The sequence below is a fragment of the Camellia sinensis genome, chromosome 5 (genome assembly GCF_055761805.1).
Source record: "Camellia sinensis isolate YWXY chromosome 5, ASM5576180v1, whole genome shotgun sequence".
In the NCBI taxonomy this organism is placed as follows: Eukaryota; Viridiplantae; Streptophyta; class Magnoliopsida; order Ericales; family Theaceae; genus Camellia; species Camellia sinensis.
Genome location: NC_138965.1, coordinates 19,162,380 through 19,190,348, shown reverse-complemented (window position 1 = coordinate 19,190,348; position 27,969 = coordinate 19,162,380). Strand labels below are relative to the sequence as shown.

Genomic DNA, 27,969 nt, shown 5'->3' with positions numbered 1-27,969 from the left:
ATTGATTATGGTAACATAAGATTGGATAGTTGTTGATATAAATAGTGGAGCCGGATACGCGTTATCTAGCTCCTATGGAAATTTGAATAAATTATCTATCTTGAGATTAAATATTGTTTAGAAATATCTGTATTGGGCTATCGGTAGAAAATAACTATGATTGTTGTAGAAATTGCGTGAGGATTAGGTGAATTGAAACTAATCATTCAATTGTGTCATTGAATATGACGGTATGTTAAGGCATTGAATATGTATAGTTGATTGTCATTGAATTTGACGGTACTTTTAAATACGTTGTACATGTATAATGTTTCGGGAGGAGAAATGGGATGTACTCCATGTTTTGGGAGGAGATAGGGGATGGACTCCATTGAAATTAAGTTGGCCGGAGTGTCCAGGGTGAAAGTCCTAAAATCATGTGTATACATGGGTGCCGATCCCACGGACAAAATTTCTGTAAAAAGGCAAGATTGAAGTGCTTGTATGATGATTGTGTTGATTGAAAACCATTGAGCTGTAGTCTCAGTTGGGTTATTTGAAGAATTATGAATTTGACCCATGAATTGAAATGAAATGAATTAACTTGAAATGAATAGATGGGAATGGATTGAGACGTGAACATCGGTATCGTAAGGTCATGTGGAGAATGAATGTTTTGTCATAGATATTGAATATACACTTGATACTTATATCTTCGTTAAACCTCATATATTGTGTTAGATTGTTTCTACTAGGCTTTGACTCACCCTACTTAGGAAACCATTTTCAGGTACTAGTGACATGCTTCCTCCAAGGACTGAGCTTGGGAGGACCTAGGAGCTGGATGCTCTATTTTGTTATTTTGTACTTAATGTTTATTCAAACCGAGGGCTTTATATGTACAGAGCTTATGACTTTCTTTTTCATTGTAATCAAGTAATGTCTTGGAAAAATGTAAGCCCGTAGGGCATTTATTGTGTTGATTATTAACTGGTATTACATGATATAGGTTCAGGATGTATATTTATGAATGTATATCGCATGTATGATCTTTTGTACTACGAACTCTGATGAATGAAAGCATATCGTTCTGTTTTTACTTCTCTTATGAGTTGGGTTTGTAGTATTATTTTGAGGGCGTTACAGTTTTTCTCTAAGTGTTGAATGCTTGTTTTCATGTATGCTTACTGCTTTCCTTTAATGCTTTTGCATGTTTTCACACTTAGAATATTCTTGTAATTTTCCAAGTAGCTAAACTGTGTAATCACTTCGGGTTAGAATACATTTGACATGTATCACCTCCAATTCACTTCATCTCGGGTGCACCATTAGTTGGCCACTTCAGACCAACTTACCTTGGAGTTCACCTTTTACAGTGATCTCGGCCAAACAGCACTTAAAAATATTTTATGCTAATATTTTTACAAGTGTTCTTCCTTCACTTGTACTAGCTGTCCTTTAGCAAGACCTCACCCTTTCAAAGATAGACTAACCTAGTTGGTGATCTCGAGTATCTCTTACCTGGATACCTCGACTGACTCCAACTTGTCAATTTTTCTAAAAATTTCAACAAGTGTCAAGCCTATTCCTTATTCCTGCCTCCTAATGTGAACCTAAGTGCCATTTATGTTCACATTAATCATGCAACTCCAATTTTTGCCGAGGTCTGATTCAAACAAAGATTTAGCCAAGTTTTACGACCTTGGTTTCTCTGTTAATCTAATTAGATCAAACATAGTTCAACTCTGCCGTAGTGGCAAGTCTAAGTTACCCGTAATGTTTTAATCAAAAACATCGCAAACTTAGTTTAAATTTATAATATTGCAAGTATAATTCAACTCTACCATATTTGTCATGTTTTAACCAGAAACATCGTAAACTTAGTTCAACTCCATCATATGACAAGTATAATTCAACTCTACCATATGATAAGTCTAAGTTATTCAATATGTTTCAATCGGAAACATCGCAAACTTAGTTCAACTTTATCATATGGCAAGTATAATTCAACTCTACCATACGATAAGTCTAAGTTATTCGTCATGTTTCAATCAAAAACATCGCAAACTTAGTTCAACTCTATCATATGACAAGTATAATTTAACTCTACCATACGATAAGTCTAAGTTATTCGTCATGTTTCATTCGGAAACGTCGTCATAAGACTACTTCGATCCTATCGTACAAATATCAACAATAATAAAAATAAAATCAAGCAAGTGTTTTATTAAAATTTTGGCTAATAAAATTAGTACATAAACCTAAAAGCAAAAACTAATGATAGAAAAACTTCAGACAGCAAGTGTTCTAGGTTTGTGGCAACTCCTTGCCATCACTGTCTTCTAGCCGATATGCTTCGTTGCTGACAACCGAGATAATTCTGTAAGGCCCTTCCCAGTTTGGGCCAAGCTTGCCCTTCCTGGGATCCTTTTTATTGCCGACAACTTTTCTTAAGACGAGGTTCTCAACCTTGAACTCTCTTGGGTTGACCTGCTTGTTGTAAGTCCTAGCAAGCTGTTGCTGGTATGCCCTAAGCCGAATTGCTGCTCTCTCCCTTTTTTCCTCTAGCAGGTCCAGATCTCGGACCAGGAATGCCTTGTTGGTCCCATTCTCTACTCCTTGGATTCTGAATCCAAGGATGCTGACCTCCAAGGGGATAACTGCTTCAGTGCCATAAGCTATGGCAAAAGGAGACTCCCCAGTTGATCTTCTCGGTGTAGTCCGCTATGCCCATAGCACATTGGGCAACTCTTCCACCCATTTTCCTTTTGCTACTTCCAGCCTCTTCTTGATCCCATCCAAGTTGGTCTTGTTGGATGCTTCTGCCAAACCATTACTCTAGGAAAAACTAGGAGTAGAGTAATAGTTCTTAATTTTGTACTTGACACAAAAGCTTTTGATCAATTTACTGTCAAATTGGGTGCCATTGTTTTCTACAATGGCTCTTGGAATCCCAAACCTAGTGATTATGTTCTTCCAGATGAAATTCTTTACATCTATATCTCTGATTTTGGCCAAGGGTTCTGCCTCTACCCATTTTGTGAAGTAGTCTGTGGCTACTAACAAGGGTGGTGTTTGGGAAGCAAGTTCCCAAATTTTTTTCTCATTTTTTCCACTAAAAGACAAAAGTTTTGCAAAACCAAAAAAAACACATCCAAACAAAATATCACATCTAACCCCATAATCATTTCACTTTTTCTCTCACAAACATCACATCCAACCACATAAAAACCCAACTATCTTCCCAAACACCAAAAATTTTTTATCTCATAAAAACCTACATCTACTAAAATCTACATAAAAACTCACTTCCCAAACACCATCAAGAACTTTCTTTGTCTAGTTGCATGGGGCAGTTGTCCCACTAGGTCCATGCTCTACTAGGAAAACGGCAAAGGACTGGACACTAGGTTCAGATCTTCTGTTGGCTAATATATCAAAGGTGCAAACCTTTGACACTTCTCACATTTCCTCACATAAGCTTCAGCATCTTTTTGCATGTACAACCACCGGTATCCTTGAGATATGGCTCTATGGGCTAGTGATCTGCCCCCGGCATGGCTTCCACATACACCTTCATGTATTTCATACAGGAAGTCCTCAACCCGGGAGGGATACACACATCTCAAAAGAGGCCCAATAAAGGACCTTTTATAGAGGTGGCCTTCTGCTGTTAGGCTAAACCTGGCTGACTTCAATCTGGTCTTATGCGCCTCTTTTCGGTCATCCGGTAGCTTGACATCCCCGAGAAACATTACTATTACATCTATCCAGCTTAGACCCATCTCCACACATATTGCTTCGTACTCTGTGATTAGTGGTTCTACACTTGGTCCTGACAAATAATCAACCATTATTGTCATTGCCTCCCTTGATTTCATTGCACTAACCAGGTTAGCCAAGGCATCGGCATGACTATTATTATCTCAGCTAACCTGTTATAGCCGACAATCCTAGAACAATGCTAGCAGTTAGACAACCTCTTTGACATGGGCTATCACTCAGTCATCTTAGGCTGCATACTCGCCCATTGCCTGATTCACAATAAGTTGGGAGTCACAGAAGACTACCACTTCATCGGCTTCCATTGTTGCTGCTAACTTCAACCCTGCAATTAGTGCCTCATACTCTGCTTCATTGTTTGAGGTCTTGAACCCTGAACGAATAGACTGTTCTATTATTCGCCCATCTGGCAATACTAACACTACTTCTGCCCTTGCTTCTTGATGGTTTGAACTTCCATCAACAAACAGGCAGAAAAAATCATCGATGTAGATGTCGCAGGGTTTTGCTTGCTCTGCCTTCTTCTGTTTTGTCGGCGTGGTGTCCTTGGCCCTAGTTGAGTTTCTTCTGGTTCTTCTAGACAACCTAAGCCACGTCTCACCAAAGCCCGAAATGGGATCGCACCAGGGGTGAACTCGGCTACAAAGTCAGCCAGAACCTTGCCCTTAATCGCTGTTCTAGGCTTGAATTCCAAGTCATACTGGCCCAACACCACTGCCCATCTAGTTACTCTGCATGTCAGATCTCCATGCTGCAACAAGGACTTCAAAGGTTGCTCAGTCAACACCACAATCTTGTGGGCTTGGAAGTAGTGATTCAGTTTTTTCAAAGCCATCACCAAGGCTAATGTTAATTTCTCCAAGGGTAGGTACCTAGTTTCTGCACCTGCTAGGGTCTTATTTACATAGTATACCACCTTTTGTTCTTCCTTATCTTCTCAGATTACTACTGCGCTCACTGCGTGTTCTGAAACTGCCAAGTATAGGAATAATTCTTCTCCAGGTACTGGATTTGATAGAACTGAAACTGTTGTCAAGTACTTTTTCAAGTCGGCCAAGGCGATTTCGTACTCTTCTATCCACAAAAAATCTGTGGCCTTCTTTAACAAATTAAAAAATGGTTTAAACTTATCTGAACTTTGGCTAATGAACCTGTTCAGGGTTGCTGTCTTGCCGGTCAAAATCTGGACCTACTTGGTTGACGTCGGGCTCTTTAAGTCAAGAATGACTTTAATTTGATCTAGACTTGCCTCAATGTCCTTTCTGGTGATAAGTATCCCAGGAACTTACTAGACCCGACTCCAAATGCACATTTTGAAGCATTGAGTCGGAGCCGATATGTTCTTAGAATATCAAAAACTACCTTCAAGTCGGCCAAAAAACCATTGGCCCCTGGTAGTCGTTGGTCCTAGGCTTCTTTTGCTAGACCTAATACACATGCTGCAGGTGCATCACTCTTTGAGTCTCCCCATGCACCTCATTTTCATTGACCTTCAAGTGAATCACATTGATCACCCGAGGTCCATCTGCTTGCTATGGTGGTGGTGGTGAAGGTGGTGCTGCCGGTGCCTGGGGCAGCCTTGCCTTCTCTTCCTTTGTTCTAGTCTCATCTACTAGGTCTCTCAGATGACCCTATCTGACCAGATCCTCCAAGTGCATCTTCAGAGCCCTGTACCCCTGAGTAAAGTGCCCATCCTCATTATGGTAGGCACAGTGCTTCCCAAGGCTCCTTTTCATAAACTCGCCAAGGATCTTTTCTAGCGCTCTATAATACGACTGGTTCCTGATTCTTTCTAGAACTTTGTAAACCGGAATCTGGAACACAGTGGTGACTACTTGTGCAGCCCTCAAGCCTATCTCTTGCCTGTTAAAACCAGTGTTACCTCGACCTTACTTCAGCAAGTTGTTTCTCTTCTCCTACTTTGGTGCCTTTGCTCCATACATGTTTTCTTTCGCTCTGGCATATTTCTTAATTCATGCCATGAGCTCATCCATACTCTTTGGTAGAGTTTTTGCAAGTGACTTTCAAAGCGGTCATTCATCCTCTAGGTCATTTTTGAAAGATACAACCGCCAGCTCCTGGTTGCATGCTGGTATTCGGTTGAACACCTCATAATACCGTTTGGCATAAGTCTTGAGGTTTTCACCCTCGCTAATGTTTAAAGCCAGCAGGGAGTCTACCCTTAGTGGCTGCAACTTATTTGTTACAAACCTGGCCACAAACATCTAGGCCAGACCTTCCTAACTCTTCACAGTTCCTTTCGGCAACTTGTGGAACCAATCTAATGCAATTTCCCCAAAGGATGAAGGGAACATCTTGCATAGCAGCTGCTCGTTCTCACTATACAAAGCCATTGAATTTAAATATAAGCTGACATAAAAGTTCGAATCAGACTGACCGTCATAAACCTGGAACCTCGGCATATGAAACCTCTTTGGGGCCTCAAACCTATCCAACTCCACTGAGAACGGCGTTCTTGATTTGATGAGGGATGTGACCTCGGCGTTGAGTCACTTTCTCTAGAGGTAGTCTCTCAGATCCTCCTTCGTTCAACTGGGGGCTCGGCTATCAATGAATTTTAGCCTTTTTGGTATGCTGCTCCCGGCGTCGTGGTGTGTCCTCTTGGATTTTTCTTCATTCACTGTATCAAAGCAAAGTCCCTTCCCCTGGACATACCGATGTTCCTTGACATAGGTTCCCTTGGTATGAGACGTCCTCTACGATTCACCTCTCACTGACTCTGCTTGCCCGACATCCCGTGATGGCCAATGTGAACATTCCTTCTCTTTGTCATGCTGAGAGACTACTGGGATTGCTTTCTGCCCCCTTTTTGGGCATCAGTCTTAGCAGTTGATATCGGCGTGTGCTGCAACGGGTACGGTGTTTACATTACGTTGTTCTGCATCATGAAGTTGACAACTGATTACAGGTCTACCAACTTGTTTGGTATCCCTTTCATCTCGCCATCCCTCTTCAGGCATCGGTCTTTCTATACTTGGAGGTCGCTCTCGTTGCAACACTCATCTCGGCCTGCTTTCTTTGTGGCGTCTCCCTCTTTGCCAACGTCTTTCTCCCCAGGATTTTGATCCCGTGCTCCTTCATTACGGTTTTCTTCCTCGATGTTAGGATCGGCATATTTACCACTCCCACCTGGGACGTCGTCCTCGATCTTTTCTCCCTGCTCGTTGTTGGCCATCTATTCTCTTTAAGTTCCCACAGACGGTGCCAAATTATAGGTGTTGATATTTGACCACACAACCAAACGGGGAACTTAACTGGAGAGCATTGATAGAATAGATTAAACCCAACAACCTGCACAAGAAGATGAGAATCTGACAGTGGTTCGTCCACCTGGGGGCACTCCGACGATCGAGTCAATAATCAATATCTCTCAAAGATAGCAAAGAGTACTCAAAACTCACTAGAAAAGAACTTACTTCAAACCCATGAGGGTGCCTTGCTTTTATAACCAGCAGTGACTTGATCCCCTTAGAAGCCTCACTTCAATGGACTCAGGCTCCATACTCATCTTGGACCCTTATTTAAATAAAGATAAACTCTTCTTGAGCCCTATTTCTATCCAGACTGAGATCCTCTCCTGTTCTAGGACTCTTGTCCCTTATCTGCTTATCTCAGATTTCAATATCTCTGCAGATAACCTCAGTATAGCCAAGATCATCTTAGCACATGACCAAGTCATGTGGCACCTTGGCTAATACTTCGGCATCACCTTAGTCACGTGCTGTCATTCACAAAATACTTACCTACGTTATTAAATATATATCCTAAACTAATTAGGTATGTGGAAATAGAATTTTCCGTCAACCACCCAAGTCCCAGTTCATATGCATGTTCCGAAAATATCCTGTTAAAAATCAAACCTTCTCAATTGAGGCTAGGGCTTTTAGTAAGGTTCCTCATTGCTGCAAAAAAGAAAAGCCAATGGATTAGATCAACGATGTCTTTTTTGGTTCATCTACCTCTTGTGTGAACAAACAAATAATTTTTTTTATTAAAATTGATAAATTTTTAGTGTCATAAAATTGAGAAGTTTTTCAATTTTAAAATTGATAAATTAAAAGATAAATTACACTTACCTCTCTTGAGATTTATCTTAATTACAATACCTTCCTTGTAGTTTTAAAAATTATACAGACTCCCTTACTCTTGAAAATAATAGTCAGATTCTTCATTCTGTTAACTTTGTTCCAAACGGTGTCAAAAATAACATTAAATGACTAAAATACTCCCATTCCATCTTTGTCTCTCTATTAACCTAACTACTCCAATATTGCCTCATCTAACCCATCAAATCCTACAGAAAGATAAATTAGTAACTTACTATCCAAGACTATTGTCAATTTCTATCTCCAAGTGAGTTTACATTTAAATTTAAGGAATTATTACACATTCCTAAAAAAGTTTATGTTTTTAATTATTAATATTATAAAATTTACCATTTTTTTTATAATTATATTTCAAAACCATTCCTAAAATAAAATTTTCCCTAAATTTAAAGCTAGCATAACTAACCTTTTATATCCCACTGTATAAGGCTATAGAAAAAAAGAAGAAAAAAAAATCTCACAGAATATAGGAATATAGTCAGTATTACTAAACTTTTAAATCCTAATTTGTTTGGTTCCATTTTTCAGGATTTACTTTTCAAAAAGTTGAAATTTTTTATCTTTTGTATTTTTTTAGTTTTACTAATTTTTTTTTAATATTTTAATATTTTTTTTTTAATTTTTAGATACACCTAACATAAATACACTTAAAAAGTTTAATATTTGTTTAAAAAATCTTTAAAAAATTCACGAAATACCAAAATACAATATGTATATATATATATAAATTCAGTAGAATTTCATATTCTTGTATATTTATTGTTTTTTAAAATATTTTTTTTATAAATATTTTACTTTTTAGATACATCTAAGTAAGGTGTATTTAAAAAAGTAAAAAAAAAATGCTTAAAATTTTAAAATTATTCATTAAAAACAAAAAATATATAAAAAAATAAAAAATTCAATTTTCAGAAAATTAAATCTAGAAAATTCAAGCCAAACATATAAAATGTGTTTGGTTTGAGTTTTCTAGATTAAGTTTTTTGAAAACTGAGTTTTTGGTTTTTGTATTCTTTTGTTTTTAGTGAATATTTTTTAAATTTTAAACATTTTTTTTAAATTTTTTAGATGCACCTTAGTTAGATGTATCTAAAAAGTAAAAAATTTGTGAAAAAATATTTTAAAAAATTAATAAATACATAAAAATATAAAAAATGTACTGAATTCTTATATTTTTTTTATATTTTTGGTATTTAGTGAATTTTTAAAAAAAAAAATTTACAATTTTTTTACTTTTTAGGTGTATTTATGTTAGGTGTGTCTAAAAAGTAAAAAAAAATTGCTTAAACTATTAAAAAAATTCAGTAAAAACAAAAAAAACACAGAAAATAAGAAAGTAGAATTTTCTGAAAAGTGTTTTCTAAAAAATGAAAACAAGCAAGCTTATTAGATTTTTTATATTTATTTCTCTTTTTGTTTCCTATTAGAATTCTTTTTTTATTTCTCTTTTTGGTTTTTAATTTTTGTTTTTATTATTATTTAAAGGTCAAAATATTATACTATCATAACCAACCTTTCCAATACAAAGCAATTCAAAACATATATATGCACTATATAGGGAAAGTGAATCATAACACTTTTTGTTTGGTTTAATTGTCATAATAATTTTTTTAAAAAAACAATTACGAAAAAATAAAAATTAATTTGGTGTGAGAAATTAAAATTAAAAGAATGTTCATCATTTTCACATGATTTTTTTCTTTTTTAGGTGCAAAATTAATTTTTAAATAACCTACATTCCTGTTACAAGGCAATTCAAAACATATACATATATAAAAAATTAACTTGGTGTAAAAAAATACTCATCATTGTCATGTTGTTGGGAGGAAAAGTTTATAGGTACTGAAAAATTGGAAGGAAATGGTTACAAGGGTGTGTATTGTTTGATAAGGGATGTAGAGGGTATTTAGGGCATTTTGTGTTTATTGTTGTTGATGTCGCTCTTTTTGGTTACTTTTGTAACGTGCTTCTAACAGAAGGGAAATTTGACTATTATTTTTAAAAATAAGGGAGGTTTGTGTAATTTTTTAAATCATAAGAGACGTATCTGTAATTAAAGTAAACCTCAATAGAGTTAAGTGTAATTTACCTTAAATTAAAATGAATATTTATGTATTTCTCATTTTTTTGTTATCTCTTCTCTTTTTCTCTAATAACACACTAGTGCAAGTTTAAAATTTACATAAAAATTGAACAAAATTAAAAAGATTTATAATTTTACGAAAAAGGAAAAAAATTCAATTTAGCAAAATTGATAAATTTTGCAATTTTAAAACTGAGGACTTTTTCAATTTTGCAAAACAAAAATTTCTTAATATTTTTCAATGCTCCATCCATGTGGTGTAGCGCATTATTGTCGTGGCATCTCACGCGTCAACCCTTTAAGGTTAATTTGGTTCATAAAACTTTTTGAAATAAAAAATTTAAGCTGTGAAACTGGCGGATGGGGTAATTGCTACGCTAAAGGCATAGTAGTAATTGTTGTATATTAATTTGAAGTGTATTATAGATTTATTTTTATGATCCAAATCGTTTATTTTGTAGGGTTTGTTGAGTACTTTATACCTATCAAAAATCATATTAATCGGATATCAATAATTATATGATCGAATTGCATATTTTTTATGCTATTTCTCAAAAAAAAAAAAAACTTATTGTTTATTTTTTTGGTTAACGATCATATAGTTATTGATATCCGATTAATATGATTTTTTGGTAGGCGTGAAGTACTCAACAAACCCTACAAAATGACAGTTCGGATCATAAAAAGAAGCCCATAATATACCTCAAATTGTACCTTTAACACAGTCACTGTTGTACCTTTAACACAACAGTTACCCCATTTCTGTGAAACTAATAGGACATCTGAAAATGGGATTTCTAGGCAATTAAACCTATGTTTTTTTATAGTTATTTTCAGTTATGTCCTAAAAATTAATGATTACAAGAAATTGGATTAAGAATCGTAAAATTAGATCAAGAATTATAAAATTTTACTTTTACAAAATAAAGTGTAAGAATATCAATAATGATAATATACGTTAAATAAATTTAAATTAGGGTAAATTACAAATACATATGAATTGCCCTGTATGATTTAGAAAATTACAAATACCTTTCTGTAAAAAAATTTTATTTAACAGAATTAATTAAAAATGTAAAATTTCTAACTCTTCACCTATACAATAATAACATTATTTGAATTATTAATTGAAATAAAATTTTAACATTATTAAAAATTGTTAATTAACTTAATGATTTATTAATAAAAGGACCTATTTGTTATGAAATTAGAAACCTTAGAAGGCATAATTTAATTTCTAAAATCACAGAGGATAATTTATAATTTAAGTAAACCTAAAGTGGTGTGTTTGTAAATTACAATTACAAGAAATGGTTAAATTGATCTAATGTATCTTCTATACTAATATAAATTATTATATAATGTTCACTAATAATGTTATAATTAATAAAATGGTCGCAAATATTGATTTAAAAAGAAAATTAAGTTTTCAATTCTCTCTCCAAATCATTTGATTCAAATATTAAATTTTGCATGATTTTGTGATAAGAATAGTAGAATAGGAATCATAGTAGAATTGAGGCGGTATTGATTCTACACAATTTTGTGATTAGAATCATAATAACTCAATATTAAAATTTTAAATTTTAGTGCAATTCGGATCATTCAGTTAGTGATTGGTCGTTTCACACACCAAAAATAAATACTAAATTATATCAAATTTTTTAAAAATAATAGCAAGTCCAAGGATCGATCCGCAGGGACAAACGGAAAATTAAACTAATTTAATTGTTAAATTCCTAAATCAATCTTGATAAAAAGATTGATTGTTTATAACTTAATAATAATTAAATTAAACAAAGCGCATATACTAGCAATTATAAATAAAAATTTACCGATTTGGGGAAAAACCTAAGACAATGAGTTCACCACTAGTTACGTAAAAAAAATTTCAATTTGAAATCAATTATGCTACAGTTCAAACTAAATAATACTTCGCAACTACAAGTTCGATGCATTTATCAAGAGAGTTATCACGTTCAATGTATAGGCACGAACCATGTCGTTCGCTCTAAACTAGGGTAGCAAAACGACTCGTCCCCCGTAGCATGGCTCGTCTGATATCTTGAATATGAAATAAAGAAAACCATTGTATGGAAAGTATTCAACAATTACAGAAAGCCGAATACTCGAAGAAATAGTAGAAAATATATATTTGAAACTTCTAGAACACCGTACAATTGTTCAAACCTTTACATAATTAAATACAAAACAAAAAAAAAACCTAATTTCATAGCTAGGGTTTCATCAAAACCCTAGAAAAAAAGAGCCTAGCCACTCATAGAGGAGTGGGAAGAGGTGGAAGAGATGAAACCTTCCATGGGAATTTACTTTGAAGATTGAGAATCACATTTTTCCAAACCCTAGCCTCTTCTTTCTCCTTTAATTTTTTAGAACCTTATTCCAACCTATTTTCTGTCTTTTTATACCTCTGTTGTCTTCCAAACAGGTTTAAAACAGTAGCACAATTTCCGAGATACGGCCACATGTGCGGGGGTGGTCACTGTACGTGCGGGAAGAGGTGTTGCATGTACGGGAAAAACCCTCCGCACATGTAGGAATAGGCCTCCGCACGTGCGGGAAGCAATTTTTTGCTCATTTTATGCTCCCACTGTCTACAAACCTAATTGACATTAAACAGGTATAAAATGCATAGTTTGTCAAGTAAGTAAAGTTAAGAGATCCTAATTAACGGCCTCTGTGTTGCACAATTCGGCCTTAATCAGCTAGACTGACGTCGTAGATCCGAATTGAGATTCTAATATCGTCTCTAATGCTGCACCTTTTCTTTCATCAAATTTAAATTTTGTGAAAAGACTCCAATTTTAGTGCTCCAACGTAGTCATCAAATCAGTATCAAATTAAGAATATGTTAAACTTTTCATCAAATTGGGGATGGCAGGAGCTCTTTATCAAATCACTGTAAATAGTCGTTGGAGATGCAAAGCAGGCAGTAGCATCGGACGACCGACCGAATGTCCGGTTGGTTGTCCCCCTAGATGTTCACTTCCTTGCAATTTACAGTAAAAATTGACACTAGCCGGATATCCTCTCAGTCGTCCTCTTGGTCAATCGGTGATTAGATGAAAATTTAGAATCCTGCATTAGAAGGCTTGATATCATATCAAACTTTTACTTAAATTTTTATTAAAATTTAGTGGAAAAAAAAGAGAAGATAAATGTTGAAGATGCTCTGATATGATGACAAATATTATCCACTTGCAACACTAAAATTACTTACCAATTACTTTAAATGAGAGGCTTGTGCACTAGTAAATACTTGAGATTTAATAAACAAGGTGTATTCTTTTTTTGGGTGAATAATAAACAAGGTGTATTCATTCAAAAACTTGTCTTTGTTTTTATTCTAATTTGTTATTTACTGTATAGAAATTTAATTTTTCTTTTTTTAATTTCTTAATTCAAATATATATGCACACCATAGCATATTAGACTTCTAAAGGGTCAAGTGTTTTTTGGGCAAATCATATCAGTAATTCTTATACTTTATATCTTGTGTCAATTTAGTTTATATAAATCTAATTGTAACAATTTAAGCTTTTAATTTTATATCTTGTGTCTAATTAGTCCAATTAATAATGTTTGTCAATATTTTTTTGGGGGGGAGGTGTAACAACCCTCATACTGTTTATCGATTAATGACTGATTGATTACCGATAACCATCGATTAGCGTTAAACTGAATTGATTATGACTGATAATTGGACTGATTAAAGTACTGAACTGACTGACTGAAAAACTGGAACTGAATTGACTGAGTATGTGTGTTAATTTGTATTCTATCTGTTTGATTGTTTCTTTGATCTGTTCACGTGTTATGTTTAAACTGCTAATTGAAGGCCTTATCGGTGGTCAAATCCGAAATTGATTAATGTTTTAGGATCCTCATAATTAATGTGATTTTATGGTATACTTATCTGAAAACTGATTAGGTATGATTAAATGAGATTAAAATGAGTAAACTACATGAACTGGAGTTATTACCAAATTGCCACTCTTAGTGGCCCACTCAATATAACACATTGGAGCCCTTGCATGCTTGAATCAAAACATTTCATTAGTTCTCCTTGTTCAACCGGCCTTAGAGAGAGAGGAAGGGAGAGAGTTGAATTGTTCTAGTGAATTGGCTTGAATTGCTTGGAATTGAAGTGCAAATTGTCAAATTGGACACCTAAACCTTGGACACAAGACTAAGGTAGGACATTCATCTTCTTCTTGTTGTTATAGACTTGATTCTTGCATGATTCATGCTTCATTTGTAGAGTTAAGCCATGTTTTAGTTCATACATGTAGGATTAGAACATAATTCATGCATGCATGTTTGAATTGATGAGTTTTGAGTTGAATCCATGGTGAAATGGAACATGCATGTTCATAATTTTGTAATGGTCCATGTTTTCAACTTGTTTTTGGATCAATTGGCTCCTTAGAGCATCAAATTGGAACTTTCAATGATTTGAATTCATGCATGTTTGCGTGTTCATATTGTTCATGAAATTGGTTTGAAATTGAGGTTGAATTAAACACCCTTGGGCCTTGATTTCTCAAAATTGAGCTTTGAACTATGGTATTCTATGTGTTTATAAATGTTTTCCAGAAAATGGGCCCAAGAGGATTGGTTTTGATGCATTTGAATGTGAGTTTGAGCTTGGAGGTGCAATCTGGAATTCCCAGATTCTGCACTTCCGCTCGAGCGGGGGAAGTGCCGCTCGAGCGTGGAATCCGAGCATCCAGTATCTCTGCACTGTTTTACAGTCCGCTTGAGCGGAGGATTGGGCGCTCGAGCGGAGTCATGTCTCAAGCTCGAGCAGGCGTCGAGTGGAGATTTCACCCATCCAGTACTTTTACAGTACGCTCGAGCAGGAAAGTTGAGGCTCGAGCGTGTACCTTTGTTGCATGACCGCTCGAGCGGGAAAACCTGCGCTCGAGCGGGACTCTGTTTTTCTGAAAATCCTGAAACAGTCTTCTGATCACATCGTTGCATTCTTAGGCCTAGTTTAAGACATCTCGTTGAGGATAGATGTAGAACACACCGAGGCATTATGGGTTAAATTATGTTATCTCCCACCTGTGTAGCTTAGTGTGTGTGTTCAATCTGTTAACTGTGTAGGGTTGGCGACTGGGGAGACGCGCTCTAGCATACTATAGCCCAAACTCTGTGAGTAACAACTGTGTAAAGATATGTTCAAAAATGATTATCTTCTGAACAATTGAACTGTACTGCTTTTTGAACTGTTACTGTTAATTAAATGAATGAATGTCCTCTATTCTGAACTGTATTGTGGCATCCTTAGCAACTACTGTTACTGACTGTTACTGTTACAGAGATCTCTGTCAGTTCCCTCGTGGAACCACTACTGTTTACTGATTGATGGCCATCATTACTGTTTGGTCTTTAAGACCTACTGTTTACTGCTATGCTAATGGATGTACCACATATGATTGAATAACTGTTCTGACTGAAAGACTGAAGTATTGTTTAATGAACTGATTTCATTACTGTAAGGACATTTCATTCTTAACCTCTTCACGCATTATGTTATTCACTGGGCTTTAGCTCACTGTTTATATATATATATATATGTAGGTGCTCAGCCACCAGATCGGAGCTAGGAGCGCGGGTTAGACTCCAGTTTTGTCAAGCCACCCTTTGTGCCTCACTGCGAGGTTCCGAGTTGCCATGCTATGGCTTTGGGGTGTCTTGTTTTTCCCCCCGTCTGTTTGGTTTACTGTATAGACTGTCAGCTGCTAACTGTACTGTTATCAAGGGATTTAGGCCCTGTACTGTGTGACTGTGAATTTTGTGTAGACTGTACTATTTGTATATATGAATGCATGAAAAATCTTTTTGGCATGCAGACTGTCACAGCTCAATGGACATTATTTATTTACTGTTTTGGCTTCCGCCAGGCCCTGTACTCTGTTTTACTATACTACTGTTCTGCAGGCCTTCGGTAATCTCGGATTACTGGCCGGTTACGGTGCTAAACCCATAGGGCCGGGTTTAGGTCGTGACAGAGTGGTATCAGGGCGATACTTAACCACGAGTTATACCGCACACGCGTGTCCAAATGAGCTATAGGGTGTCCTAGAGAAGTGATTAGGGCATTTCATGAACTTGAAAAGTGTGTGGCTATGTTATGACTGAATACATGTTGATGTGATAACTGTCTAAATATGCAACTGTTTATGTTACAATTGTTATAACTGTTATAACTGCTTATAGTGAAATGGACAATGCAAATGAACCTGAATCCTCATCTACTGAGGCAAGAATGGAAAGAATGGAAAGAATGATGGAACTGATAACCGCTAGACTTAAACAACAACAGAACCAACAGCCCCCACCTCCTCCTCCGGTACAGCCGGAACCTAATGCGAATGCGAATGATGGGGATATTATTGCTCTCACCTATAAATTCAGCAAGATGAAACCGCCATCCTTTCAGGGAGGACTGGAACCGCTAAAGGCTGAAGCTTGGGTGCTGGAAACAGAAAAACTATTTGAGGTGTTTCCGTGCTCAGAAGCGAATAAAGTATTGTTAGCTACCTTCACCCTACAAGAAGAAGCTAGAAAGTGGTGGATGTTGATTCGCGATACAAATACTGTTATGACTTGGGCTCAGTTCAAGGAGTCCTTCTTTGAAAAGTATTTCCCTCAGTGTGTCAGGGATAGAAAAGTGACTGAATTTGAACAGCTGAAGCAGGGCATAATGTCCGTTGCGGAATATGAGACGAAATTTACCGAGCTTGCTAGATATGCACCGCATATGGTCGATACTGAATATAAAAAGGCCAGGAAGTTTGAAGGCGGCCTTAATGTTGCAATTCTCAACAGAATAAATGTTTTGAAGCTACCGAACTATGTAAATGTTCTTGACCGAGCCTTGATGGCTGAATCAAACATTGAAGCACTGAAAACTGAAACACCAACGTCGGAATGGCGTAGTAAGAGGCAGGGTTTCAAATTCAAGAAAGGCAAGCACAACCCGGCCAACAAGAAACAGAATACGGGGTCGACGACCAACCCCAGCCAAGGGAGTGGGTTCATACCACCCTGTTCTGAGTGTGGCAAGAAGCACAAAGGGGTCTGCTACAAACTATCTGGAGCCTGTTACAGGTGTGGCAAGGTGGGTCACATGCTTAAAGACTGCCCCTCTGCCCCACCAGCCAGTAGTAAAGCTGCACCAAGCGTGGCAGCATCAACTGTAGCACCAAAGCCTAACCCCAAAGCTACCGGGAAAGAACCCATGAGGCAGGGCCGAGTGTTCGCCCTAGTGCCGGGAGACGTGCAAAATACTAAAACCGTTGTGTCAGGTATCCTCTCTATTTGTACACAAAATGCATATGTATTGATTGATTCGAGGTCTACGCATTCTTATGTATCGCATGCTTTCTCACGGAAATTGAATAGACCCTTAGAACCCATGAACTATCTGCTAGCCGTATCATCACCCGTAGGAGGATCCATGACATGTGCTTATATGTACCCCGCATGTGAAATCATTGTTGGGGATATGCATCTGTTTATTGATTTATTACCATTGAACATTGATCATTTTGATGTAATATTGGGGATGGATTGGTTACAAAATATCATGCCACTATTGATTGTGTGACCAAGCAAGTTGTTTTCCGTCCACCTGGTTTGCCTGAATTCATGTTTAATGGGAGTGGAGTAGTACCTCCTCCGTATTTGATTTCGTCAGTGAAAGCTGTTAAATTAATTAGAAAGGGGTGCAAAGGATATCTGTGCTCTGTGCTGACTGTGTTTACTGATGATAGTGTTAAGACTGATGTGAATTGCATTCCTATAGTCAGGGAATTCCCAGATGTATTTCCAGATGATCTTCCAGGGGATTTGATTGACAGAGAGATTGAATTTACCGTTGATGTGATTCCGGGTACACAGCCGATATCGAAAGCTCCTTACAGAATGGCTCCAACTGAACTGAAAGAATTGAAAGTGCAACTGCAGGAACTGCTGGATAAGAAGTTTATCAGGCCTAGCACTTCGTCGTGGGGCGCTCCTGTTTTGTTTGTAAAGAAGAAAGATGGCTCATTGAGATTATGTATAGATTACCGTGAACTGAACAAGGTAACTGTGAAAAATAAATACCCATTACCGCGCATTGATGACTTATTTGATCAGTTACAGGGTGCTCAAGTGTTTTCTAAGATCGATCTCAGATCAGGATATCATCAACTGAAGGTTAAACCGGAGGACATTGATAAAACTGCTTTTAGAACGAGGTATGGCCATTACGAATTCCTAGTTATGCCTTTTGGAGTCACGAACGCACCAACTGCTTTTATGGACCTCATGAACAGAATTTTTAAACCATACCTTGACAATTTTATTGTTGTATTTATTGATGACATATTGATTTACTCCAAGAATATAGAAGAACATGAACATCACCTGAGACTTGCCCTACAAACCTTAAGAGAACAGAAACTGTATACTAAACTGTCTAAATGTGAATTTTGGCTTGACCATGTTATGTTTTTGGGGCATGTTGTTAGCAAAGATGGGATTTCTGTTGATCCGCAGAAAATTGAAGCTGTAGTGAACTGGCCTAGACCAACAAATGTGACTGAAGTCCGAAACTTTTTGGGATTGGCTGGATATTACAGAAGATTTGTCAAAGATTTCTCTAAGATTGCTTTACCGTTGACTCAACTGACACAAAAGGGGATATCATTTGACTGGACTGACCAAAGAGAATCTGCTTTCCAGGAGTTGAAAACTCGATTAGTGACTGCACCTGTTCTTACCTTACCTTCAGGCACAGATGGTTATACTGTATTTAGTGATGCTTCTCACAAGGGTTTGGGATGTGTTTTAATGCAGAATGGGAGAGTTATTGCTTATGCTTCCCGACAGTTGAGACCACACGAAAAGAACTACCCGACCCATGATCTGGAACTTGCTGCAGTGGTATTTGCACTGAAAATCTGGCGTCACTATCTGTACGGGGTGACATGTGAAATATACACCGACCACAAGAGTTTAAAATATTTCTTCACACAGAAAGAACTAAATATGACACAGCGCAGATGGCTAGAACTGATCAAAGACTACGATCTACAGATACTGTACCATCCGGGAAAAGCCAATACTGTAGCCGATGCATTGAGCCGAAAGTCAATTGCCAACTTAGCTTGTTTGCTCACCGGACAGAAAGAGTTACTTTGTGACCTTGAAAAATCCGAAATTGAAGTTGTCTTACGAGAACAAGGTGGAACCTTAGCTGCTATTTCTGCCCAACCGGCACTGATTGAAGAGATTAAAGAGAAACAGCAACTCGATGACTTCTTCAAGGAGGTCATCGAAGAAAGAGAATCTAAACCGAGACCGGGATTCAAATTTGAGAACAATGTACTGAAATTTCAGGAAGACTGTGTGTACCAAATGATATTGAACTGAAAAGAAGAGTTCTGCAAGAAGGCCACAATTCAAAGTTTTCTATCCATCCGGGGAATACGAAAATGTACCAAGACCTGAAATTGAATTTTTGGTGGCCAGGAATGAAGAAAGAAATTGCCGACTTTGTGTCCAAATGCCTTTATTGCCAACAGGTCAAAGCTGAACATCAACGACCTGCCGGATTATTGCAACCCCTACCCATACCAGAGTGGAAATGGGAGCATATCACGATGGATTTTATCGTTGGATTACCTCGCTCCAGAAAAGGTATGGATTCAATTTGGGTTATTGTTGATAGACTGACTAAATCTGCTCACTTCTTACCTGTCAAAACAATTTATAATGCGGATAAATTGGCCGTGATTTATATTGATGAGATTGTGAGACTGCATGGAGTGCCTGTGTCTATTGTTTCTGACAGGGATTCGAAGTTTACATCGAGATTTTGGCAGAGTCTACAGACCGCATTGGGTACTGATTTGAGGCTGAGTAATGCCTATCATCCTCAGACAGATGGCCAATCAGAAAGGACCATCCAAACTCTGGAGGATTTACTGAGAATGTGTGTCCTTGATTTTCAGGGAGATTGGGAGAGTCATCTGCCATTAGTTGAATTCGCTTACAACAACAGCTACCATTCGAGTATTGGTATGGCGCCTTTCGAGGCATTGTATGGCAGAAAATGTAGATCTCCGATTTGCTGGGCAGAAGTTGGAGATGGGCCTTTGCTTGGGCCCGAGATTGTTTATGAAACAACTGAGAAAGTGAAACTGATACAACAGAGATTGAAAACTGCACAGAGCCGTCAGAAAAGTTATGCGGATGTCAGAAGACAGGACAGAGAGTATGAAGTGGGTGATCACGTTTTTGTGAAAGTAACACCAATGAAGGGCCAGACTCGTTTTGGAGTCAAAGGCAAGTTAGTGCCAAGATACGTCGGACCATATGAGATCATTGAGAAAATTAATCCGGTGGCGTATCAAGTCGTGCTCCTTCCTGAAATGGAGCATATGCATAATGTTTTCCACATATCGATGTTAAGAGATTATCTCCGGGATCCCTTCCATGTGATTGAGCCTACTCGAGTAGTGTTGAGTGATGACTACACTTACGAGGAACGGCCTATACGGATTGTAAATAGACGAATCAAGAAGTTGAGAAACAAAGAGATCCCGTTGGTGAAAGTCGACTGGCAGAACCATGGTGGCATGTATGCCACTTGGGAAAGGGAAGACGACATGGCTAAAAGATATCCTGAACTGTTTCCACTGAACCCTATTTTCTTCCAGAATGAAGGTAACTCAAGTTTAGAGGACTAAACTCTTTATAAGGAGGGGAGACTGTAACAACCCTCATACTGTTTACCGATTAATGACTGATTGATTACCGATAACCATCGATTACCATTAAACTGAATTGATTATGACTGATAATTGGACTGATTAAAGTACTGAACTGACTGACTGAAAAACTGGAACTGAATTGACTGAGTATGTGTGTTAATTTGTATTCTATCTGTTTGATTGTTTCTTTGATCTGTTCACGTGTTATGTTTAAACTGCTAATTGAAGGTCTTATCAGCGGCCGAATCCGAAATTGATTAATGTTTTAGGATCCTCATAATTAATGTGATTTTATGGTATACTTATCTGAAAACTGATTAGGTATGATTAAATGAGATTAAAATGAGTAAACTACATGAACTGGAGTTATTACCAAATTGCCACTCTTAGTGGCCCACTCAATATAACACATTGGAGCCCTTGCATGCTTGAATCAAAACATTTCATTAGTTCTCCTTGTTCAACCGGCCTTAGAGAGAGAGGAAGGGAGAGAGTTGAATTGTTCTAGTGAATTGGCTTGAATTGCTTGGAATTGAAGTGCAAATTGTCAAATTGGACACCTAAACCTTGGACACAAGACTAAGGTAGGACATTCATCTTCTTCTTGTTGTTATAGACTTGATTCTTGCATGATTCATGCTTCATTTATAGAGTTAAGCCATGTTTTAGTTCATACATGTAGGATTAGAACATAATTCATGCATGCATGTTCGAATTGATGAGTTTTGAGTTGAATCCATGGTGAAATGGAACATACATGTTCATAATTTTGTAATGGTCCATGTTTTCAACTTGTTTTTGGATCAATTGGCTCCTTAGAGCATCAAATTGGAACTTCCAATGATTTGAATTCATGCATGTTTGCGTGTTCATATTGTTCATGAAATTGGTTTGAAATTGAGGTTGAATTAAACACCCTTGGGCCTTGATTTCTCAAAATTGAGCTTTGAACTATGATATTCTATGTGTTTATAAATGTTTTCCAGAAAATGGGCCCAAGAGGATTGGTTTTGATGCATTTGAATGTGAGTTTGAGCTTGGAGGTGCAATCTGGAATTCCCAGATTCTGCACTTCCGCTCGAGCGGGGGAAGTGCCGCTCGAGCGTGGAATCCGAGCATCCAGTATCTCTGCACTGTTTTACAGTCCGCTCGAGCGGAGGATTGGGCGCTCGAGCGGAGTCATGTCTCAAGTTCGAGCGGGCGTCGAGCGGAGATTTCACCCATCCAGTACTTTTACAGTACGCTCGAGCAGGAAAGTTGAGGCTCGAGCGTGTACCTTTGTTGCATGACCGCTCGAGCGGGAAAACCTGCGCTCGAGCGGGACTCTGTTTTTCTGAAAATCCTGAAACAGTCTTCTGATCACATCGTTGCATTCTTAGGCCTAGTTTAAGACATCTCGTTGATGATAGATGTAGAACACACTGAGGCATTAGGGGTTAAATTATGTTATCTCCCACCTGTGTAGCTTAGTGTGTGTGTTCAATCTGTTAACTGTGTAGGGTTGGCGACTGGGGAGACGCGCTCTAGCATACTGTAGCCCAAACTCTGTGAGTAACAATTGTGTAAAGATATGTTCAAAAATGATTATCTTCTGAACAATTGAACTGTACTGCTTTCTGAACTGTTACTGTTAATTGAATGAATGAATGTCCTCTATTCTGAACTGTATTGTGGCATCCTTAGCAACTACTGTTACTGACTGTTACTGTTACAGAGATCTCTGTCAGTTCCCTCGTGGAACCACTACTGTTTATTGATTGATGGCCATCATTACTGTTCGGTCTTTAAGACCTACTGTTTACTGCTACGCTAATGGATGTACCACATATGATTGAATAACTGTTCTGACTGAAAGACTGAAGTATTGTTTAATGAACTGATTTCATTACTGTAAGGACATTTCATTCTTAACCTCTTTACGCATTATGTTATTCACTGGGCTTTAGCTCACTGTTTATATATATATGTAGGTGCTCAGCCACCAGATCGGAGCTAGGAGTGCGAGTTAGACTCCAGTTTTGTCAAGCCAGCCTTTGTGCCTCACTGCGAGGTTCCGAGTTGCCATGCTATGGCTTTGGGGTGTCTTGTTTTTCCCCCCGTCTGTTTGGTTTACTGTATAGACTGTCAGCTGCTAACTGTACTGTTATCAAGGGATTTAGTCCCTGTACTGTGTGACTGTGAATTTTGTGTAGACTGTACTGTTTGTATATATGAATGCATGAAAAATCTTTTTGGAATGGAGACTGTCACAGCTCAATGGACATTATTTATTTACTGTTTTGGCTTCCGCCAGGCCCTGTACTCTGTTTTACTATACTACTATTCTGCAGGCCTTCGGTAATCTCGGATTACTGGCCGGTTACGGTGCTAAACCCATAGGGCCGGGTTTGGGTCGTGACAGGAGGGAGGGAGGGGTGTAAATGAGATTGACACCCTCTAAGGTTACTGTTTAATACAGATTCTCCCCTCACGTTTGAAAAATTATACTTACCCTCCTATCATATTAAAATAACATTTTTGCCTATTAGCCTTTCTACATATAAAATGGGTAAATTAAATTTTAACCCCTTATGGTTTATCCAAAAAACACAAGCCCCCTTATTGTTTCATTTGTAACACTTAAACTCCTAAACTTCATACTAAAGTGCAATTTCGGACGAAACTGTTTATTTCAACAAAGCGTGTGTTGCACGATCACAAAATCAATATTTTCCCTCCTCAACCACACTAGATAATTCATTAGATTCTTCTTCTTTCCATTTTTTTTTGAAAACTAGAAAAGTTGGTTCTCTCTCTAAAATGCTTCCCTCTCTCTCTAGCTTATCTTCCTTATTTCTTCATCTTTCCCTTTCATTTTTGTTTCATTATTCTTCTAAAATCTATGTCTATCATTCTCTTAACTCAAATAAAGTTAACCCAAAATACACTATGTTTTTTCAAACTAAAGCCATGCACACACATACATATATATACACTATGTATAGGTAAATATGTATTATATATATCACTTAATATATATGTAGAATTGAAACTACCCATCAATTTTTTCTTTGGCTATATTAGTAGCAGTTTTTGTCTTTTTCTTTTTCTTCTTCTTCTTCTTTTTTTGTTTTTGTTTTTGTTTTTGCGTAGAAACTACGATGGCTGTCCAACCAAATTAGGCAAGAAAATGATGGTATGAGAGGTATGTTTAAAGAAAAATGAGAGAATCTTCTAGTTTGTAATGGCATTAAGAAGAAAATTAGAGAAAGAAATTAGGGTAATTTACACTTTTTACAACTTCTGTTACGTCCGTTCGAAATTGCACTTTGGTATGAAATCCAGGAGTTTAAGTGTTACAAATGAAACTATAAAGGGGCTCCTTGTTTTTTGAGTAAACCACAGGGGGTTAAAGTGTAATTTACCCTATAAGCTATTAAAATAATACTGATATTTTGTTCATGTCATTTCAAAAGAAATAATAATCATCTTCTTTGTTTTAACTCACTCTAAAATTGAATTTCTTTATTTTTCTTTTTATTTTTATTTTTACTGATTTTTTTAATAGTTTAGGCAATTTTTTTTTTATTTTTTAGATAAACTTAATCTAGATATACTTAAGAAGTATAATATTTTTTATTTTTTTAAATCCACCAAATACAAAAAAATACAAAAATACAAAAATTTAGTAATATTGTAATAAATGTGAATGATGATATTTGGTAATACTGTTATAAATGTGAGTGAATAGACGGGAAAGAAAAATGATAGTAGAAATAAAATTGAAAAATTCTATTCATATATAAAAATTTATACAAAAATATCATAAAAATATTGTGATAGTAATGTCGTTGTAAATATAAATTATGTTTATGGGTTTTGTTTTAAAATGAAAGGTCATCATTAAACTATATCATTGTACTTGAAAATTTTATATAAAATTTATGTTTGTATATTATCACTCAGTAATAATATGTTCAGGTAGAATTTAATAATAGAAAGTAAATATAATCATTATGATATAGAGAAGAAATGATAGGAAAAATGGTAAAATTGTCATTTAGAAAATTTTAGGGCATGACATTAGTTATTCAGGGACAATTTGTAATGAGATTATAAATCTTAGAGAAATGAATGTAATTTTTCAAACATTAGAGAAGAATTTGTATTAAATAAAAATTTCAAAGGTGTCAGTGTAATTTATCTTTTTTTTTTTTTTTTTTAACCTAAAAAGCCATGTGCTTCTAGTGCACCCATTTGACATTAAAAAACAAAAAAAAAACAAAATTTAGAGCAACACGTGATCATTTTTCTGCAAATATGTTGGTGACTGTCACTTACATATTTTTTGGGTGGTGACAGACAATACTAGATTTTAAATTGAGCTCTATTTATGTGGCCATGAAAATGAAAAAGAAGTAAAAAAACAAAACAAAAAAAAAAAACAAAACAGGCCAAAACATTGCATCGGTGGATGGATGAGCCCTACCTGTTAGAGCTCCTTTAGAGCACTTGATTTAGAATTTCCAAATGTTTTTGATATTTTTTATCTTGTAAAGGACATTGATTTGGTGAGCATTTATCACGTGGGCTTGGAAAGATTTTTGTTTCTCTTTAATTACGATGTATAATATTATAAGAAGACCAATAAATTGTAATTATAATAAGGGTTAATTATTTAAAAATCTTATTTATATATGTTATAATAGTTCAGGTTCTACTTAAAATTTTTTGAACCAATAAATTATATTTAATAAAATTGAACATATTATCAGTTTTTTATTTTTATTTTTAAAACTAAGAATATAATTAATTTTGTATAGTAATGTATCCGATAATTATTTCACTAACTGATAAAAAAATAGAGTATGAGATTAAATATTTTTGCTCTTCTATTTATTGGTTTGATTCAACTATTTAACAAAATCGAGAACATTATTAATTTTTTTTCTAGTTTTAAAACTGAGAATATTGTAAGTTTTTTCATTTTTTAAGTTTTTTATTCTTTATTTTTTTAATTGTTTTGCACATCAATGTTCCATCATCATACTCCTTTATAGATACAAAAATTTTAGTTTTGCACAAAAAAAATAATTCAATTTTTTCAATTTTAAAAAAAAAATATTTCAGTTTTTTTTTTACTCATAATTTTTTTTTTTCAATTTGAAAGTTGATGTTTTAAAGTTTTGAAAATCAAAATAAATGTCAAATCATAATATTCCTTCATAGATAATTATAAATGATGAACAATTATTGTTTGAAGGGTAATTCTGACTATTAAAAATTTAATAGGACTTGAAGGTCCAAAAAAGAGAAATTCTATTTCTACACACCTAATTATCTCAGTACACACACTTAATGAAATACTATTTTAATGGTAATTATACCCTAAACGAAAATGACCATAATGGACTTCCACTAGTACTCATAATGTCATATAAAAATATTCTTTATACATATTTTTAAAAATAAAAAAATCTCAATGTACACCTTTTGAGTAAAAAAAATTATACCCCAATTTTTTCATTGTTGTCACTTTACTTGCTACACACTCTATACTCATCTATTGCTTGCAAATCAATATTCTCATAACAATTCTCATATTGTTTTAAGGGTGAATTACACTAATAGTCCCTATACTTTGGGGCTCATGTCACTTTGGTCTTTAATTTTTCAATTGTGACATATTTGATCTTAAATTTTGAATCTTGTTTCAAATAAGGACAATTGAAGATACCATTGCTTAATTTCAAGGGCAAAATTGTCAATTTGATAAAATATAAACTAATTTGACAAAAATAAGTCTCAAAAAATATTTTTGAATTTTTAAAAATTATTTCTATCCACCAACAATAAAATTAATAAATCTTTTGGACATTTATTTCTTGTTTTTTAACCAAATTAATTTTTCTTATGTGTTTACATGATGATTATGTAATGGGTGATTGTTAGGACTTTAATATGTAATCGATATATTTAATATATGAAATGTTTTTAGTTTTGAATTTTTTTTTATTTAATGGATTAGTTTAATAATGATATCAAAGTTGTCGTCATATTTGACTTTTGAAAAATATAAACTAATTTAATATTTAAAAGATTTATCAATTTTACATAACTTTATCTTTAGTGGGTGGAAATAATTTTTAAAATTCAAAAATATTTTTTTGACATTTATTTTTGTCAAATTAGTTTATATTTATCAAATTGACGATTTTGCCATTGAAATTAAGCAATGATATCTTCAATTATCCTTATTTGGAACAAGATTCAAAATTCATGGTCAAATGTGTCACAATTGAAAAGTCATGAACCAATATGACAACAGCCCCAAACTATAGAAACCGTTAGTGTAATTCACCATTGTTTTAATCTATAAATTTATACTCTATTAGTGATGAAAATGTTAGTTTTTTCATACAGAATTTTTTTTCCTTTCACGATTTTCAATCAGACAACCAATGCCGAATTATTTCATTATATGCAGACATTAACTATCGAATTATTTCATTATATTCGGACATCAACTGCAGAAAGTTTTTATTTTTTTATTTTTTTGGGAACAAATTTGTTGAACTAATCACTTTTATTCTGAAATTAAGTTTCGAATTAAATATATAATTTCAGAAAATTAGTGCCAAAATCTCTAAATCGAAAAATATTAAAAAAAACAAAAAAACAAAAAGAAAGTGTGAAAAGGAGGGTTGAGTGGTGTGTGTACAATGATTATGAATTAAGGGTATAATTGTAACTTTTAGTTTGTGAATTGAGAAAATTAATTAATAATCAAATTAATAAGTTTGTGTACTAAAAGAAGATGTGCATTGAGCTAATTAAGTGTGTGGAAATAGAATTTCACTCCAAAAAATTTTAGTTAGGACTTAATGGAATATAAATTCACAAATTAAGACTTGTGTGCAAATACCCTTATAATAAAAATTAAATGTGATATAATATATTTTATTATTAAAATAATTTTTTAAAAGAATTATACAGTACGAGTGAGAAACTCCAAACAAATATAAGGAAAAGAATTTCCTCACATGAGTAGAAATCCAAACCCCCAAATTTCCTAAGAATTTTGGATAACAAACTAACCCCCAATGGTTCAAATTCAAAACCTCAATCGTTGAGGAGACTACTATTAATTATACAATATGAAATTTTAATATACATCCCTTTAAAAAGGTATATTATAGGGAAAATTAGTCTAAGATCCCTGCCC

At 35.3% G+C, this 27,969-nt stretch overlaps 1 protein-coding gene across 1 annotated transcript; it reads right to left on the bottom strand.

Moving 5' to 3' along the window:
• Positions 1–2,286: 2,286 nt before the first annotated feature.
• LOC145791253 (uncharacterized) lies at positions 2,287–3,833 on the bottom strand. The gene is made up of 2 exons (XM_082871587.1): positions 3,738–3,833; positions 2,287–2,703 (listed from the first exon to the last, which is right to left on the bottom strand). Exons 1-2 carry the CDS (start codon positions 3,831–3,833, stop codon positions 2,287–2,289), a joined length of 513 nt encoding a protein of 170 aa, XP_082727713.1.
• Positions 3,834–27,969: the final 24,136 nt, after the last annotated feature.